This window comes from Cajanus cajan, chromosome 3 (genome assembly GCF_000230855.2).
Source record: "Cajanus cajan strain Asha chromosome 3, NIPB_CcT2T_4, whole genome shotgun sequence".
In the NCBI taxonomy this organism is placed as follows: Eukaryota; Viridiplantae; Streptophyta; class Magnoliopsida; order Fabales; family Fabaceae; genus Cajanus; species Cajanus cajan.
Window position 1 is genome coordinate 7,320,518 of NC_138519.1, and position 19,326 is coordinate 7,339,843.

The following is a 19,326-nucleotide window of genomic DNA, read 5'->3' on the forward strand; positions in this document are numbered from 1 at the left end:
AAAAGGGGTGTTGAGAGGGGAATTTAATAGGCAAGGTTTGGTAGAATACTAGAATATTAGAAGGCATATGCTTGGCGTGATGAAGTGGCGGTTAGAAAAGGGGTCGTTGAAGGGAGCATGAGAATTCTTGGAAGCATATTCGGTTACTATATTACACTTCATGCTCCTAATTAAGACCAAGACTTTGAAAATTTTATTTCCCTCTTGCTGTCAAAATCTGGTTAAGTTTAGTAACCAGGGAACAATTGGGAGGTGGGCTTTGTCTAGTGGAAGTGGGCCCTCTCTATATAATTTTTTTTCTTTTAATTTATTTTTCATATTTCATTTCATTCATATTAATATTATTAACTAAAGGTGCATCAAAGCTTTTAATAAAAAATTTAAAATAAGAGAGTTCAATATTGATAATAATTAATGAAAAATTAAGTGGATAATTTTCAATTATATATGGAAGATTGAATGATTATATATATATATATATATATATATATAATACAATATTCACTATATATTTTTCATTAAATTCCTTTTTTTTTAGTTCTTCACAAAGGTAATTCTGTTTCAGACATAATCAAACACTAAATGAAGATATTTCTTTTAAGGAAAATTATTTAAACTTGGTTTGTTTCATTGTAATGAACTTGCCTCCTTTGCAAGACCAAATCATGTTGCCTATTTTATCAGCATTCAATTAAAAATTAAATCGATATTAAATTGTTAACTTTTTTTGGCAACTAAGAAATATAACTCTCGTTTTATCAACTTACTCATTTTAAGGATAAAGCGATAACTTTGATCTTTGGTTGTGACTCCAAGTTCAAGACAGAAATTGAACTTTGATTCTTGGATAAGAAATACAAGAATTAAATTATTTGTGCTAATAATTTTTTTAGTGAAAATTAAAATTAAAATATGTGTGATTTAATATAGAAAAAGTTATATGTTATCAATTAAAAATAAAGACTCAAGATGCACCATTGAATGTTGCGTAACTTAACATACAAATGTTAACCAAATGTGATTCACATGAAGAAAATAAAAATGATTAATTATATATAAAGAATAACAAGTAAGCACTTTAAAAGTATATATATATATATATATATATATATATATATATATATGATCTTTTATTTTATAATTTTATCAATTATATAATTATAAAAAAGTTCATATTTATGGATACAATTAATTCTTTATTTTAAGCAAATAAAAATCAAGTAATCTCTTCTAATTACACTACACATAAAAAATTAACTGATATGATAGGAAATATATATATATTTTACATATAAAAGTATCATACAAGTAAAAAGTCTAATATTTTATTTTATAAGTAAAAAATTATGAAAATACTCAGAATTGACTCAATAATAAGTGAGACTTAAAATAAATATTGAAAGATTTTTTTTAAAATAAAAAGATATATATTAAATTTGTTCATGTAATATATTATACATTTTATTAATATATGTGACCTTTTATTTTATAAAAAAAAAATATCTTTTAAGGTGAATCTAAAATTTAAACTTTACTAATCTTATTATTAAGTCCCCTTAACGATACTGGTGAAGATTAAACTTAAATAATTATGTCTATTTCAATCTCCATTACTAGAATGTCCTAGTGGTGTTTAAAAAATTCTAATAAGTTAAGAGATAGAATATTGAGGATCAAATAGAAATTTATAAAATAACTTAATTGCCGAGGGTAAAAAAAAATGTAGATCCGTGAGGGAGAAGAAAGAGATTGCCTTTCATATTTGTCAAGAATGAAAAGTTGGAAGTAGTGGAAAAAGGTGTCATGTGGGAAGTGGGGAGCATAGGATGATTCCTTGGAATCTACTAAGAATCGTCCATGGAATGAAAAAAGTGGGCATTCGTGAGTATTAATTAAAGTAGAAATATATGGGACTCTAGAAATTGTGGAAGTAACCAAATGAGGAATATCTTTGAGAAAATGCTTTATTTATACTCATCAAGAGGGCCACCACCACCCAAGTTCTTTGGGTCATCATGGTGGGTCGTTGATTTGATCAACATGAGTGGCAAAATCACCAAATCACTTGTCGTTGGTTTAAGGTTTAAGATTTGGCAGCTTTTGTCATATTGGTTTTGGTTTATGGGGCATCCTAATTTGAAAGAGTTTCTTAGTTATGCATAGGAATGGCAATGGGGTCCATGGGGCGGGTAATAGTAAACGCGTCCCTGCCCCACTGAATGAAAATTGACTCCATACCTATCCCATATTCGTGCGGGTATCCATTAAACGAATATCTATAAATTTCTTGAATACTCACGGATATCCACGGATATTCATGGATATTTATAAAAATTTTAAGAAATTAAAAAAATTATATTACAAATAATTTTAGGTTTATATTTTAATGTCATTGAAATATTAAAAATAAAATTTTAATATTAATTTTAAACTTTTATTTAACGTTAATTTTGTTGAAATAATAATAAAAATTCAAGATAATCAATAACTTAAAATACATCAACCTCACAAATAAGTTAAAGTCTCATCACAAAGCTACAATAATTCAATCTCATAATTGCAAATGAAAGTAAATAACTTAAAATACATAAATCTTATTGGTCCAATATCAAAGCTAGAAAATTAATCAAATTACATCCAACATAATTCTATAACATACTTAACACATGTCGGTAACTTCATCAACCTCACTTTTGTAAGAAAATAAGATGAGAGAGTGTAGTTTTAGGATTATATGGTACAAGGATAATTAGGATATTTAAGAAATAATATTAAACGAGTACCCGTGAGTATGGATATCATCATACCCGCCCCTGCCCCTGCCCCATTTATAAACGGGTAAAAAATTATCCGTCCCCATTATCTGCGAGTACTCAATTAGTCTATCCATTTATTATCCGTAGCGAGTTTTATCCATATATACCCGCAGGTGCAGGTATTTTTGACATCCCTAGTTATGCATTTCTGCAAGTATTTTTGACATCCCTAGTTATGCATTTCTCTACATTAGATAGGAGTGGTTAAAATAAATTGAAGGAACCAATCTTTAAAACATTATTAAATTGGAAGAGATATAGAAAAGAGAAAACGGATGGTAAGACTTTAAGAACAAGAACACAAGGGCTACTTACAAAGTTGATTAATTTCAGTGTCGCTGCTACACAACACGAGGTAGCCTATTCTATGGAATATTTGGAAGGATGTGCAAGTATATTCGTTGGAGGAAAATGATACTTGCACGACTTTGTAGAGATGATTTTAAATAAATATTTAGCCGCGTTCAAGTTCTTTATTTATTTTTATTTATTTTCAAGGAGCAAATTGTTGAGTTGACGAAGTTTTAATGATGTCGAACATATATTGTTGGCGATAAGGGGAACGTGTTTTTTCTTCTTTTTTTTTTTTTCTTTCATTTTTAAGCATCTAAAATTAGGAATAATCACGGGTAAGTCAAGATGGGTTGTAAGGAAAATAATATGCAAAACAATTTAATGTGTATGGTTGAATAAGCTCAAGCATCTATCACTACTAGAAAAGTGTCATTTTCTTGCAAACTTTTCTATAAAAAATATTCGCAAATTTTTTTTGCAAATTTTCCTGGAAAAAAAAATCGCAGAAATTTTTTGCGAATTTATTTGTAAAAAATAATTTACAGATGTTTCTTACAAATTTTGCTACAATTTTAATAATCATAGAAATTTTTTTCCATGGTAAAAATTTACAGAAAATATTGTAAGAATTTTATTTTGTTTCTTGCAGATTTTCTTGCAAAAATAAATTCGCAAGTAATGTTTACTAAATGGTAGAAAAAATTTGCAGGTAACTTTTCCTGCGAATTTTCCTGCAAATTTTAATCTGCAGGAAAAATAAAAAAAATATTTAAATTTATAAGTTTAATATTTTTAAAAAACTTCAAGTTCCACATCGATTGAAAATAAAATAATTAAAGAGTATATAAGTTAGGGCAACACTTACTTTACAAGTTGATTTGTATGGTTGAATGTTAGGATTATAATTTACAATCTTAGAATTTAAAAGATTATGTATCACATGTTGGAGGCATGGAAACAAATGCTTCGGATGAATTCATTGTGAGCATTTGAAAGTTAAAAAACTATTGATAGAATTTATAGTAATATTTTAAATTTTTTTCGTAAAAAATATTCTTGCAAAATTTCTTGCTAAAAAATTCTCAGGAAACTTTCCTACGAAAATTTTTTTGCATCCTGCGAATTTTTTTCGCAGGAAAATTTCCTGCGAATTTTAAAATTCGCAAAAATATATTATCCATGAAGGTATTACCTACAGATAAAATTTCACAAAAAAATTTGCAGGAAAAATCGCATGTAATAAAAGAAATTCTAGTAGTGCATGCACATGAATTTGATCTATAAAAAAAATAATAAAAAAATAAAAACTTAAAGTGCTAAAGCCCTCGGTCTTGGTCTCATATTTTCACAAAATTCACATTCTACGGTGAATTTACATGGCATTTAAAAATTTAAATAGAACTATCTCTAAAAAAATGTCAAGTACCAACAAAAAAACTAATTTTGGAAAAGAACAAATCATTTGTTCTATTGTTTATTTCTTCACAAATACATTAATATATACATAAATGATATCTCAAAATCTGTCATAAAAATCTCTAAGAAATCTCTAAGGATCTATCATGAAAATCTCTATGGATCTTTCTATAAATTTGTCCTAAAAATTGATCTGATACACTTATACAAATATACCAAATATCTTACAAGATATGTAAGGATATGTTAAATAATCTCATATATCTTACAAGATATGCTAGATAATCTTATTACCTCCCTCAAGTTGAACATGCAAATCGCAAATGCCTAACTTGCGTATATTAGCCAATTGCATAGTGGTAGAGACATAAGTATGTCCAATGTTTCCTTTTAGAATCTCATCTTGAACAAAATGACATTCAATTTTGATATGTTTGGTTCACTCATGGAAAAATGAATTTTTAGCAATGTGGAAAACGACTTGACTATCACAATGAACACACATAGGTTGAGAATGTGAGATACCAAGGTCAGAAAGAATTTCCTTTAACCACTTTAGCTCGCAAACAGTAGCTATCATGGAATGATATTTAGCCTCAATGGATGAGCGCGAAATTGTGGGTTGCTTCTTTGTTTTCGAAGAAATAGGAGAGTTACCCAAATGAATAAGTGATCCTGTGAGGAACTTGTGAGTAAGGGGACAACTTTCCTAATCTGAATCACACCATGCAATCAATTGCAAATCACAATTTTTACTCAAGAGCACACCTTGTCCCGAATTCCCTTTTAAGTAGCAAACTACTCACAATGCAGTTCCAATGCTCTTCTTTAGGTTGTTGTAGGAACTAAAACAATATATGGACACAATAAGACAATTATGGTCTAGTAAAACAAAGGTAAATAAGGCAAACGATGATTCTACTCCATGGGAGTACTTGCTAGTTTTGCTTCTAAGTCATGTTTCTCCAATGATATCCATCCATATGATGTAATTCCCAGTCTTTTATAGTCGTTAATGCCAACATTGTATACACAGTCACCATTTTTGACAATAGGAGCAAATGTCTCAATGTAATCAATTTCCACCTGATGATTTTGAGAATAACTAATGCATTTTAAACCTTTCTATGCTCCCATCATATTTATGCTTTATTTTGTAGACTCATTTGCAACCAAGTGCTTTCTTCCCAAGGGGTAAATGTATCGACGTCCAACTTTTATTATTTTCAAGAGCTCATATCTCATCTATCATGGCTTCCCTCCACCCACTATCCCTTGATGCTTCAGCATAAGAAAATGGTTCCATTTATTGTGAAATAGAGGCAAGAAAAAAACGACGTGCTAGAAAAAATTTGTTATAATTCACATAATGTGATATAGGATAAGGATCACCTAAGCATGTTGTTGATGAGGAAGAATCGTTGATGGCTCATTCTTCTAATAGTGTGAGTCACAAATTCTCATAGAAGAATAGATGGTTGTTTTACTGTGTCCTCTACCCAAAAGAGGTTCCTCTAGTGTCACTAATGTGTCGGGGGATGCATCTATTACATTAGAGACCATTTGTTCAGCGAGTTCATCATTTGGGGCACCCCCTATCATCTACCACAGTTACACTTTCCATAAGATCTTGTTGAGACTCATCACGGTCGTGCTCTATGAAAACCTACAAAGACAAATTTGTTTTGTATTATTCCAATCCAAATAGAATCTCATTCGGTGTTGTAAAATTAATAGTGTGAGTCACAAATTCTCGTAGAAGAATAGATGGTTGTTTTACTGTGTCCTCTACCCAAAAGAGGTTCCTCTGGTGTCACCAATGTGTCAGGGGATGCATCTATTGCATTAGAGACCATCCGTTCAACAAGTTCATCATTTGGTGCACCCCTTATTATCCACTACAGTTACACTTTCCATAAAATCTTGTTGAGGCTCCTCACGATCGTGCTCTATGAAAATCCTACAAAGACAAATTTGTTTTGTATTAATCCAATCCAAAATGAGTCCAATTCAGTGTTCTAATATTAATTTGAATTAATTATGTTCTTCAATTAATCAAAAAATGAAATCCATAATCATAAATTTAATTTGAAATTAATTGAAGAACAGAAAAGAAGAGAAGAAAGGAATTCAAATTTAAGAGGATTTTATCGCATAATTGAAATCTTGAATCGATTAAGAAAGCTTAGCCGCGCATCTCCATCATTGTCCATGCACAAATATGTTTGGAGAGAAGATGAAGAGTCTCAGCCAAAATAGAGAGGAGTTCATGAGAGAGAAAAGAAGAAAGTTGAGAGAAAATGAGAGAAGTTTCTAGAGCAAGAAATTTAAAATATAAAATTATGAGATTCCCAAAAAAATTATGAGTTCAATGTAATTACACCTACAAAGAGAAATCAAATGAGCCTAAGTTTGACTAAACAAGGCCCAATCCACTAATTAAGTCCTAATACACTAATTACACGTCATTAAGGTTTAAACTAAAAACAACAAAATAAAATTGCATTGGGACGCAACTTTGCACTTCCTTTTCAAACCTCTTCCGATCTGAATTGGCTCTGGATTTCAACAGAGAAGTTGTAACACTCTCTAAGCTTTCCAACGATACCAAGAACATCTTAATCTAATTTTGGGAGCTCTAGATATAGCTTGCACAAGATAAAGTTTTCAAGTGGTTAAAAATCCAAAAATTGAGTAAAATTGACTATAATCATCAAATAATACCAGTATCATAAATCTAATTCAAAACATGAATATAAGACACATACAAAAGTAAAAAAGGCCAAATAAATGCATACAAAGTTGCTTTCCAAAATGCACTATCAGTGAGCTCGACCCTGTTATCACTTCAAAATATCTTTACTTGTTTATGAAATTATCTAAGGTAAATTTTTTTTGAAGTGTTTGTGGCACCTCTCTTTTATAAATCAACAGAAATACCCAAATGACGCGTGAGTAATCATCAACAATTGTCAAGAATTAGAAAGCACCACATGTTGAAGGGGTCTTATATGATCCTCATAAATCACAATGGATTAATTTAAATGTGCCACTAGCTTTATGTTCACTCAATGTAAATTTCTCTTTTGCATTGTTCTAAAACAAATATCACATGCTTTATTTAATATTGTATCGTCTTTATGTCGACTAGCTCTAGGAATTAACTGTGTAATGTTCATTGAAGGGTGTCCCATCTATTTATGCCACAGATCCATCAAACTCATTCCTTTAGTCTTATAAGTCCTTGCTCTTTGGATCCCCTAAAAAAAATAGAGTCCATCCATGCGTTCACCCCACCAATCAACATTCTCGAAGTGTGATCCTTCATAAAACACAATTTATTAGTGAATTAAAAGACACAATCCAATTTGTCCATTAATTGAGGGACTGATATCAAATTACACTACAATTTAGGAACATAGAGAACGGTAGTGAGTTTCAAGCCTTCATCCAATGTAACAACTCCTTATTTTTGTTGTTGTTGTTGTGTGTTCTCCATCGTGGAGTCCTACTAGGCAACTTTGAATATTATGTAAATCATGCATAATGTCTAAGTTCACTCTATCATGTGGTTTGAAGCTCTAGTATCAATAATCCATGCAGTGATGCTGCACTCGTCTTTTATCTTCTCATTACAATTTCTTCGCTTACCTTTCAACAAATCCATCAGCATCTGCTCCATAGTCTAGCCAACCTGAAACTATCTCTTCCTAAGTAAGTCATCTCAAAGTCTACTATGTCGTTTTGAATATCCATTCTCAAAGCCTTAACCTAGCTCTGATACCACAAATACATGAATATATATACATGGATGATATCTCAAAATCTGTCATAAAAATCTCTAAGGATCTCACTAGAAATTTATCCTAAAGATTGGTTTGATACACCCATACAAATATACCAAATATCTTACAAGATATGTTAAGATATGTTAGATAATCTCATGTATCTTACAAGATATGCTAAGATATGTTGGACAATCTTATTAACTAATTACCCACTATATAAAACAAACACTTTGAATTAAATGTATTAAGGCTGAACTCAACTCAAGTGCTTGAACTAGAACCATTCAACTTCAATGTGTGACATTGGGAAGCCATTGTGTGTGAGAGAGAAAGGTAAGAAAATAATTTCAATGACCACAAATTAGGGAACACATTTGGCTATACAAGAAGTCTTGGACAAACACATCAAACTTATGAATACATTTTATTTTATTTCATTACTTACATAATCAAATAATCCTACATTAAATTCCCAATTAACTATATTAATTAGAAATTAAAGTTAGACTAATTAAAACAACCAACAAATTTTAACTCTCATTATCAACCATTACTTTTGACGATAGATATTTTGCATTAATATTATGGTAAAAAAAATCTCATTATTACTACCACTTTCTAATTTAGTTTACTTGTAATTATTTGAATTTCAATCACATTAATATCCTGACATAACAAAACAGCCAAAGATGAATAAGGAAGAACTTTATATAAATAATAAAATCTAAAAGAAAACATTAGTGGTTGTTGATTTTCATATTGAATTTACTTGTTTTCAAATAAAGTACTTCATCAACGTGTTCCAAATAAGAGGTGTAACTTTTTAATCATAAATTTGAATTTATGATCCAAACACGCACTAAGTTATCACACATCATTGGAAAGAAAGATTGTTGAAAGTGCAAGATAAGAAGAACCATCACGAGACCATGCTCTTTGAGCCAAGCGTTTAAGCTCTTTAGCCTTTGCCCTAATCACACACCCTTCTTTATCATCCATATCCATTATCTTCCTTATTACTTTTGCTAGCTCTTCCTTTCCAACCATGTTGGTAGATGGTGACACCTTCACTCGAATTGAATTGCCAACTTCTTCTGCTAGCATTGTGGCATTCATCATTTGCTCTGCATAGAGAGGCCATCCAATTATGGGAACCCCACATGAAACACTCTCTATCACTGAGTTCCATCCACAGTGAGACACAAATGCACCAATTGAGGGATGCTTCAATATATCCATTTGTGGTGCCCAATCTGTGATCACTAATCCATTGCTTTGTACGCGGTAGAACTCTTCAGGAAAAGGATTTGATGCTACGGTGGTTCCGGTTTCACTTTTCTCACCTGTTAGGGAACCATAATATATTTATTCGAATATTAAACTAGATAAAATAATAATAATAATAATATTAAAAGCTTAAGCCGTTTGGGTGATTTTTAGTTGTAGTTTTAAAATTTTCAAAAATTACAATTAGTTTTAGTTTACAAAAATTTCGTTTGAAATATAATATTGTATTAAAATTAATTTAACGTTTGTGACAATTAGTGACACGACAAAAAAAATGATAAGATGAAAATGGTGACTATAATAATAATAATAATATTAACGAATAATAATGATAATAATAATAATAGTAAAGGCATTAATGATGATGAGAATAATTATGATTAATTGTAACAATAATTTATTTAAAATTAAAATGTTCAATTTTTCAAATTTGTGAATGGACATAAAGTTATAATTTATATTATGTTTTTAGTTCTCTAAATTTGGAGTTTATATTTTTTTTATCCCCAAATTTAAAATTTGTGTCTTTAGTCTATATAATTGCAAAAAATATTACTTTAATCTCTATATTTTTTTTTATTTATCAAATTTAAAACTTATAATTTTAATTTCTAAAATATTAAAAATTTATTATTTTAGTCTCTTTTTTCAAATTTTATTAGTAAATTTATCAAATAAAATGCATATATTATTAAATTTGTCGCACAAATTCTCTTACTAGTATCTTTTTTATGAATAAAAATATCACATTAAACCAAATTATACTTTATAATATGTTTCAATTAGTTATGTTGTTAGTGATCCTAAGAGATTAAAACAATTTTTTTAAAAATTACATAGACTAAAAAGATGAATTTTAGATATAAAAAACTAAAATAATAATTTTTAATATTTTAGTGACTACAAGTATAAATTTTAAATTTAAGAGACCAAAATATATACTTCAAGAGGTTAAAATAATAATTAAGCCTAAAAATATTTTAAAATTGAATTGAAAATCACTTGAGTTTTATTTTAGTTAAACAGATTTTGTTTTGAAAATTTCATTTAAGAACTAAAAGCTCATGACAACCCCTAACATTGTTTCAATTTTTTACATTTATAATTTATAATAATTTTTAAGTGTTCAATTACATTTATTTTAATAATTATAATTTTTTCACACTTCGGAAATTTTACTTAGCTACAAGGCCATGGCCATCTCTATATTCATATATTTGTGCGCAAAATTATGGAATTGGGTGAGTCGAATATTGAGCGTGATGTTTTTCCCCTTATCTTAAAAATAAATAAAAAAGTTTAATACTTTTCATACATGGTGATGTCTATGATGGAGAAGTTGGACAAGTGGTCCATGGATGGTGCATTTAAAATCACCATAGATATAATATTAAAAACAATGAATGGTTGAGATTGTGATTTAGTGAGAAGATATATTGTACACCTTCACACACTGGATAAAATTTCTGAATATTTTACTGGATTTTTTTTTATTTTTAAAATTACCTATAAAAAAAACACGTACTACGAAGCAGCTGTCACTTTCAGAACGGGCCGTTCTGAAACCAGAACGGCCCGTTCTAGATGAAAAAATAACACAGGAATAATGCACCAGAACGGGCCGTTCTACAAGGAAAAAAAACACGTGATAAACTACACCAGAACGGGCCGTTTTGAAATCTGAACGGCCCGTTCCAGTTTTAAAAATAACATATGATTACTTAAACCAGAACGGACCGTTCTGAATTCGGAACGGCCCGTTCTGGCTACATATTTGTTTTTTTTTTTTTTCATTCTACTAAATCACATTTAAAATTTAAGTATAGTTTTTCAATTGAGCGAGATATGAAGCCCCTTCCTCAATGACATCAAACATCTTATGAATAAAAGCCAAAACTAGGCCTAATAAACTTAAAACCCAAAAAGTCTTATACTAAGGCCCATAATACAAGACCAAACAATATAAACTCCTATACTACCAAATATATGAGAAAGGTGGTCATTTATGTAAAGTCCAAGTAAAGAGAACCTTATGCCCATCAAACCCATTAGGCTCACTAAGCTCAAAAGCAATCAAAAGTCTAAAGGCCCATGAAGCCCAAAGCTAGGCCCAACAAGCTTAAAACCCAAAAAGTCTTATACTTAGGTCCATAATACAAGACCAAACAATATAAACTCCTATACTAAAGACCAAGTAAAGAGAACCTTAGGCCCACCAAACTCATTGGGCTCACTAAGCTCAGAAGCAGTCAAAAGCTCAAAGGCCCATGAAGCCCAAAACTAGGTCCAATAAGCTTAAAACCCAAAAAGTCATATACAAAGGCCCATAATACAAGACCAAACAATATAAACTCCTATACTACCAAATATATGAGAAAGGTGGTCATCTATGTAAAGCCCAAGTAAAGAGAACCTTAGGCCCATCAAACCCATTGGGCTCATTAAGCTCAAAAGCAATCAAAAGTCCAAAGGCCCATGAAGCCCAAAACTAGGCCCAATAAGCTTAAAATCCAAAAAGTCTTATACTAAGGCCCATAATACAAGACCAAACAATATAAACTCTTATACTACCAAATATATGAGAAAGGTGGTCATCTATGTAAAGTCCAAGTAAAGAGAACCTTATGCCCATCAAACCCATTAGGCTCACTAAGCTCAAAAGCAATCAAAAGTCTAAAGGCCCATGAAGCCCAAAGCTAGGCCCAACAAGCTTAAAACCCAAAAAGTCTTATACTTAGGTCCATAATACAAGACCAAACAATATAAACTCCTATACTAAAGACCAAGTAAAGAGAACCTTAGGCCCACCAAACTCATTGGGCTCACTAAGCTCATAAGCAATCAAAAGCTCAAAGGCCCATGAAGCCCAAAACTAGGTCCAATAAGCTTAAAACCCAAAAAGTCATATACTAAGGCCCATAATATAAGACCAAGCAATATAAACTCCTATACTACCAAATATATGAGAAAGGTAGTCATCTATGTAAAATCTAAGTAAAGAGAACTTTAGGCCCATCAAACCCATTGGGCTCACTAAGCTCAAAAGCAATTAAAAGTCCAAAGGCCCATGAAGCCCAAAACTAGGCCCAATAAGCTTAAAACCCAAAAAGTCTTATACTAAGGCCCATAATACAAGACCAAACAATATAAACTCCTATACTACCAAATATATGAGAAACGTGGTCATCTATGTAAATCCCAAGTAAAGAGAACCTTTGGCCCATCAAACCCATTGGGCTCATTAAGCTCAAAAGCAATCAAAAGTCCAAAGGCCCATGAAGCCCAAAACTAGGCCCAATAAGCTTAAAATCCAAAAAGTCTTATACTAAGGCCTATAATACAGGACCAAACAATATAAACTCCTATACTACCAAATATATGAGAAAGGTGGTCATCTATATAAAGCCCCAAGTAAAGAGAACCTTAGGCCCACCAAACCCATTGGGCTCACTAAGCTCAAAAGCAATCAAAAGTCCAAAGGCCCATGAAGCCCAAAACTAGGCCCAATAAGCATAAAACTCAAAAAGTCTTATACTAAGGCCCATAATACAAGACCAAACAATATAAACTCCTATACTGCCAAATATATGAGAAAGGTGGTCATCTATGTAAAGCCCAAGTAAAGATAACCTTTGGCCCACCAAACCCATTGGGCTCACTAACCTAGTTTTGTACTTCATGGACCTTTGGGCTTTTGTTTTGGTCTTGTATTATGGGCCTTAGTATAAGACTTTTTGGGTTTTAAGCTTATTGGGCCTAGTTTTGGGCTTCATGGGCCTTTGGACTTTTGATTACTTCTGAGCTCAGTGAGCCTAATGGATTTGGTGGGCCTAAGGTTCTCTTTACTTGAACTTTATATAGATGACCACCTTTCTCATATATTTGGTAGTATAGGAATTTATATTGTTTGGTCTTGTATTATGGGTCTTAGTATAAGACTTTTTGGATTTTAAGCTTATTGGGCCTAGTTTTGGGCTTTATGGGCCTTTGGGCTTTTGTTTACTTTTGAGCTTAGTGAGCCCAATGAGTTTGGTGGGCCTAAGGTTCTCTTTACTTGGGCTTTACATGGATGATCACCTTTCTCATATATTTGGTAGTATAGGAGTTTATAATGTTTGGTCTTGTATTATGGGCCTTAGTATAAGACTTTTTGGGTTTTAAGCTTATTGGGCCTAGTTTTGGGCTTTGTGGGCCTTTGGGCTTTTGTTTACTTCTGAGCTTAGTGAGCCCAATGAGTTTGGTGGGCCTAAGGTTCTCTTTACTTGGTCTTTACATGGATGACCACCTTTCTCATATATTTGGTAGTATAGGAGTTTATAATGTTTGGTCTTGTATTATGGGCCTTAGTATAAGACTTTTTGGGTTTTAAGCTTATTGGGCCTAGTTTTGGGCTTTGTGGGCCTTTGGGCTTTTGTTTACTTCTGAGCTTAGTGAGCCCAATGAGTTTGGTGGGCCTAAGGTTCTCTTTACTTGGTCTTTACATGGATGACCACCTTTCTCATATATTTGGTAGTATAGGAGTTTATAATGTTTGGTCTTGTATTATGGGCCTTAGTATAAGACTTTTTGGGTTTTAAGCTTATTGGGCCTAGTTTTGGGCTTTGTGGGCCTTTGGGCTTTTGTTTACTTCTGAGCTTAGTGAGCCCAATGAGTTTGGTGGGCCTAAGGTTCTCTTTACTTGGTCTTTACATGGATGACCACCTTTCTCATATATTTGGTAGTATAGGAGTTTATAATGTTTGGTCTTGTATTATGGGCCTTAGTATAAGACTTTTTGGGTTTTAAGCTTATTGGGCCTAGTTTTGGGCTTTGTGGGCCTTTGGGCTTTTGTTTACTTCTGAGCTTAGTGAGCCCAATGAGTTTGGTGGGCCTAAGGTTCTCTTTACTTGGTCTTTACATGGATGACCACCTTTCTCATATATTTGGTAGTATAGGAGTTTATAATGTTTGGTCTTGTATTATGGGCCTTAGTATAAGACTTTTTGGGTTTTAAGCTTATTGGGCCTAGTTTTGGGCTTTGTGGGCCTTTGGGCTTTTGTTTACTTCTGAGCTTAGTGAGCCCAATGAGTTTGGTGGGCCTAAGGTTCTCTTTACTTGGTCTTTACATGGATGACCACCTTTCTCATATATTTGGTAGTATAGGAGTTTATAATGTTTGGTCTTGTATTATGGGCCTTAGTATAAGACTTTTTGGGTTTTAAGCTTATTGGGCCTAGTTTTGGGCTTTGTGGGCCTTTGGGCTTTTGTTTACTTCTGAGCTTAGTGAGCCCAATGGGTTTGGTGGGCCTAAGGTTCTCTTTACTTGGACTTTACATGGGTGACCGCCTTTCTCATATATTTGGTAGTATAGGAGTTTATAATGTTTGGTCTTGTATTATGAGCCTTAGTGGATGACCACTTTTCTTATATATTTGGTAGTACAAGAGTTTATATTGTTTGGTCTTGTATTATGGACCTTAGTATAAGATTTTTTGGGTTTAGGGCTTAGGGTGTAGATGTAATTTAGTAGAATGGATAAAAAATATATTATTTTGCTTTAAAAAATTCGTGTGACAAATTTGTAGTTAGAACGGGCCGTTCCGTTTTCAGAACGGCCCGTTCTGATTTAATTATTGATGTGTCATTTTTGAATTCGGAACGGGCCGTTCTGATGTTGGAACGGGCCGTTCCGTTCCATTCTTCATGTGTTTTTTTGTCATCTGGAACGGCCCGTTCTGGTCCAATATTTATGTGTTATTTATTTATTTGGAACGGCCCGTTCTGATTTCAGAACGGCCCGTTCCGAGTGTCAGTAGCAGCTGCGTCTGTTGCCACGTGTTTTTTTTTTTGGGTAATTTTAAAAAAAAAATCAGTAAAAAAATCGAAAATTTAGATCCAGTGTGGTAAGGTGTATTATGGTCTACTAGTTTAGATGTATCTAAGGGTGAAAATTGATGATGCACCCATGGACCACTTGTGAAAGTGGTCCTTCAGAGAATTCACCTTCATACATATATATACATACATATATATATATACATATATATATATATATACATATATATATACATACATATATACATATATATACATATATAGATGGTATTTTTTATTTATTATGTTCATTGCATTTGCATATCATCTCAAACTAATATTATATTATTAATGTAACATACTGTTTATTAATTTACAAAAAATAAATTGAAAATCTGGTCAATAGAACTAGACTCATTAGTTCAGTGTATCATTTTTAAAATACAAGCGATGTTTTACTAAATATGAATATAAATAAAGATATTTAAAGATAATTTTATAAAGCTAAAACTAATAAAAAAATATGATTTAAATATGTTTAATTCTTCAAATTTAAAGAAAATTTATTTTTAGTCTCTCAAATTTAAAATTGATCTTTTTAGTCTTTATAATTTAAAAAAAAATATTTTAATCTTTATAGTCAAATTTCATTTGTAATTTTGTGAAATATTATTGCACAAAATTTATTTACTTATATTTTTATTAATAAAAATGTCACATTAAATTTAATTAATATTGTATAATTATCGACAGATATATTACTTATAACATGACAGATTAAAACAATTTTTTTATTAAAATTACACGACTACAAAAATTAATTTTAAATTTGAGAGATTAAAAATAAATTTATTATAAATTTAATAGATTAAAAATATATTTAAGTATAAAAATATATATAACTTAAACCAAAATTTATATCGACAGAATTAAGATGTTTAAAATATAAAAAAAAAGTATAATTTTTGTTGAGTCCATACTACTCACCTGCTGTGAAATAGTGCTCATTGCCGGCTTTGGTAATAGGAGGACGAACAGCCCAAACAAATTTTTTTCCACTTAGCTCCAACCCCAATGCCATCTCTTTGATTTGCTCAAATGTCATTGCATATCCACTCCCAAGTGACACAAGCACCACTGAATCTTCTTCTTGTGTATCTAGCCACTCAACAACATCACTTCTCCTTCTCTCATCAACATTTGGGTCTCTGTCCCTCACAATTGGCCCAATTGGGTACACGGGCACCTTCGTGATGTGTCCACTCCCACCAAGTGCTTCGAGTGTCCTAGGTTCTAGCTCACCAAAAGTGTTCACAAAAACCCCATCAGCCAGTGATGCCCCCTCACATGCACCAACAAATTCATGGTACAACCTATGTGTCCTGTCTTTCAACATGTCGTACAAATCATGGGGGTATATGGGTTTGCAACCCGGGATTGAGATTGGTATGTTTTCATCATTGACATATTCCCCTTGTATTTCTTTATCCAAAGTGGGGGTGTGAAGAGCAAGTGCTAGGAGCCATGCATTAGTTGTGGCAAAAGAAAATTTGGGTGCTTTTAGGTTTTTAGCTAGAGGTATGACTTGGCTTAAGTAGAAGTCCATGATGATGATGGTTGGGTTGAGGTTCATGGTGGAGATTGTGGACACAAAGAGTGGTGGGATTTCATGCATTATGGTTGCTATTTTGGTTTCTACAGAGGCATGAGGGCCAACTAGGGTTGTGAGGTCAAGTGGGGGGAGTGAGATTAGGTCAAAGAGGTTCTCCTTCATGGCTAGTTGAAGAAGTTGGGTCTCAGCTTTGGAGGGAGTGGATGTTTTGATTGTGCCATAAATGAAGGTGAGTTTGGGAGTGATTTGGTGAGTGACTAGGTGCTTGGCTAGGGCTAGGGCAGGGGTTATGTGACCCATTCCTGGTGAAGCCAAGACAAGAGCATGAGTGTTTGAGATGGCCATGAGATGGGAAAGTGAAATGAAATGAAATTAATGATTGAATGGTAATGGCTTGAGCTTTGTGATCTATTTATTATTAAGGTCAAGGTCGTGCTAATGTTATAAAGATGCTTTGTATATGCCCAATCAACAAACCTTTATAGAATAATATTAATGAACAAATTTTCAAATCTTCACACACCCTCCCCAAATTTTCGAGTGTACGAAGAAAAGAAAGAAATAACGATGGAAAAAAATAGAAAACATAGCACACAAATCAATTAAAATAGGCTTAAATATATTTATCTCTCAGATTTAAAATAAATTTATTTTTAGTTATTTAAATTTAAAATTGATATTATTAATCTTTATAATTTTAAAAAAAATCTTATTTTAATCTTTATATTCAAATTTTAACGATTCAATTATTAAATTTAAAGTTTTTAGTACATAGATCAAGTCTGCAAATTTCTAAAAAATTTGAGAATTACTTGATACTTCACTAATTTAATTTAAATTGATAAATAATTATAAAATTATTTTATACGTTAGTTTGAATTAATAAAACGAAATATTATATGGTCTTTAATTTTTTTAAAAATTATATTTAATTTATATATTAATTAAAAACTTTAAATTTAATAATTAAATTATTAAAATTTAATATAAAATATAAGTTGAACAAAATAAATTTAAATAGAATTATTTTTGAAATAAACTGATCACTTCTTTGTTATATATATATAATATTAATTCCTTAGTAAGTGTCCTTGAAATATAGCCATTAAAAATTGTAGAGTAAGTACGTGAAACTCAAAAAGTCATACTTGTTATTTTGAATGGAGAGGCAATAATATTTGTTTATTGCTTACTGTGCGTTGGAGGTGGATTCTTTGATCTTGATCTCCTACAAATAATTTTTTGACCCAAAAAATCTCAATCATGCCTTTAAAATACTTTATTTTATATTAAAATAAAGCATACGAAAGCCACCAGTTATTATCTTAAGTGTAGAATCCTGTTCCCTTTGGTGGGTAGGTGAGTTTTAACTTTACACCTAACAAATAATTAAACTATATCTTCACGCATTAGAAAATTATCTATATTTGCAAGTTACAACAAATATTTGATTATTAAAAAAATTGAAATGATATACATGTCATTCTTTATATAATTTTTTTTAATTATTCACTCTTTTTTTCATACACATGTCTCAACAATCATTGCAAAACTAAATAAACGATCTTTTTTTAGTTTTTTATTGAAAAAAAAAACTTCTAGTTATAAATTTCCAAAACCCAAAAAAATTATAAATGCCTCATTCACAAGAATGAAAAATAAAAAAAAAATGAAAAGGAGGAGAAAGCAACAACATACTACCCTTGCTATTATTCAAAAAGATAAGTTGTTATATACAAGGAAAAGTTGAAAAAGAAATAATAGAAAGGAGAGAGAAACTAACAGCTAAAGATGAAAAAGAAAAGTAACAAAAATTATTGTTGCTAACAGAAATTATTGTTGAGACCCCCCTCAAGCTGGGAATAGATGTTTAACATGCCCAGCTTGGTATGAAAACTTTGAAACAAAGTGGGAGAAAGCGTCTTAGTGAAGATGTCTGCAAGTTGGAGAGATGAAGGCACCGAAAGAAGCTTGATCAAACCGGAGTTGACCTTTTCACGAACAATATGACAATCAATCTCTATATGTTTAGTACGCTCATGAAAAACTTGATTTGTTTCTATTTGAAGAGCTGATTGATTGTCACAATAAAGAAGAGTTGGATGAGTGAAGGAGACTCTAAAATCTTGAAGAAGAAAAGTGAGCCATTGAAGTTCACAAGTCGTGGAAGCCAGGGCACGATATTCAGCCTCAGAAGAGTTGCAGGAGACAGTGGGTTGCTTCTTGAAACGCCAAGATATGAGTGAATCACCAAGATAAATAGAAAAACTGGTAATGGAGCGTCAAGAATAATGACAACCAGCCCAATCTGAGTCACTAA

General features: G+C 31.4%; 1 protein-coding gene across 1 annotated transcript; it reads right to left on the reverse strand.

The window, feature by feature from the left end:
• Nucleotides 1-9,039: 9,039 nt before the first annotated feature.
• On the reverse strand, nt 9,040-17,415 carry LOC109818622 (UDP-glycosyltransferase 72D1). The gene is made up of 2 exons (XM_020384153.3): nt 16,382-17,415; nt 9,040-9,657 (listed from the first exon to the last, which is right to left on the reverse strand). The coding sequence occupies exons 1-2, from the start codon at nt 17,349-17,351 to the stop codon at nt 9,182-9,184; spliced, it is 1,446 nt and encodes a 481-aa protein (XP_020239742.1). The 5' UTR covers nt 17,352-17,415; the 3' UTR covers nt 9,040-9,181.
• Nucleotides 17,416-19,326: the final 1,911 nt, after the last annotated feature.

Excerpts from the sequence above, each read along its gene's own strand:
- LOC109818622 (XM_020384153.3), bottom strand. The coding sequence starts at position 17,351 with ATGGCCATCTCAAACACTCATGCTCTTGTCTTGGCTTCACCAGGAATG. Across the intron at positions 9,658-16,381 it reads TGAGCACTATTTCACAGCAG|GTGAGAAAAGTGAAACCGGA; the intron begins GTGAGTAGTATG and ends GTTCCCTAACAG.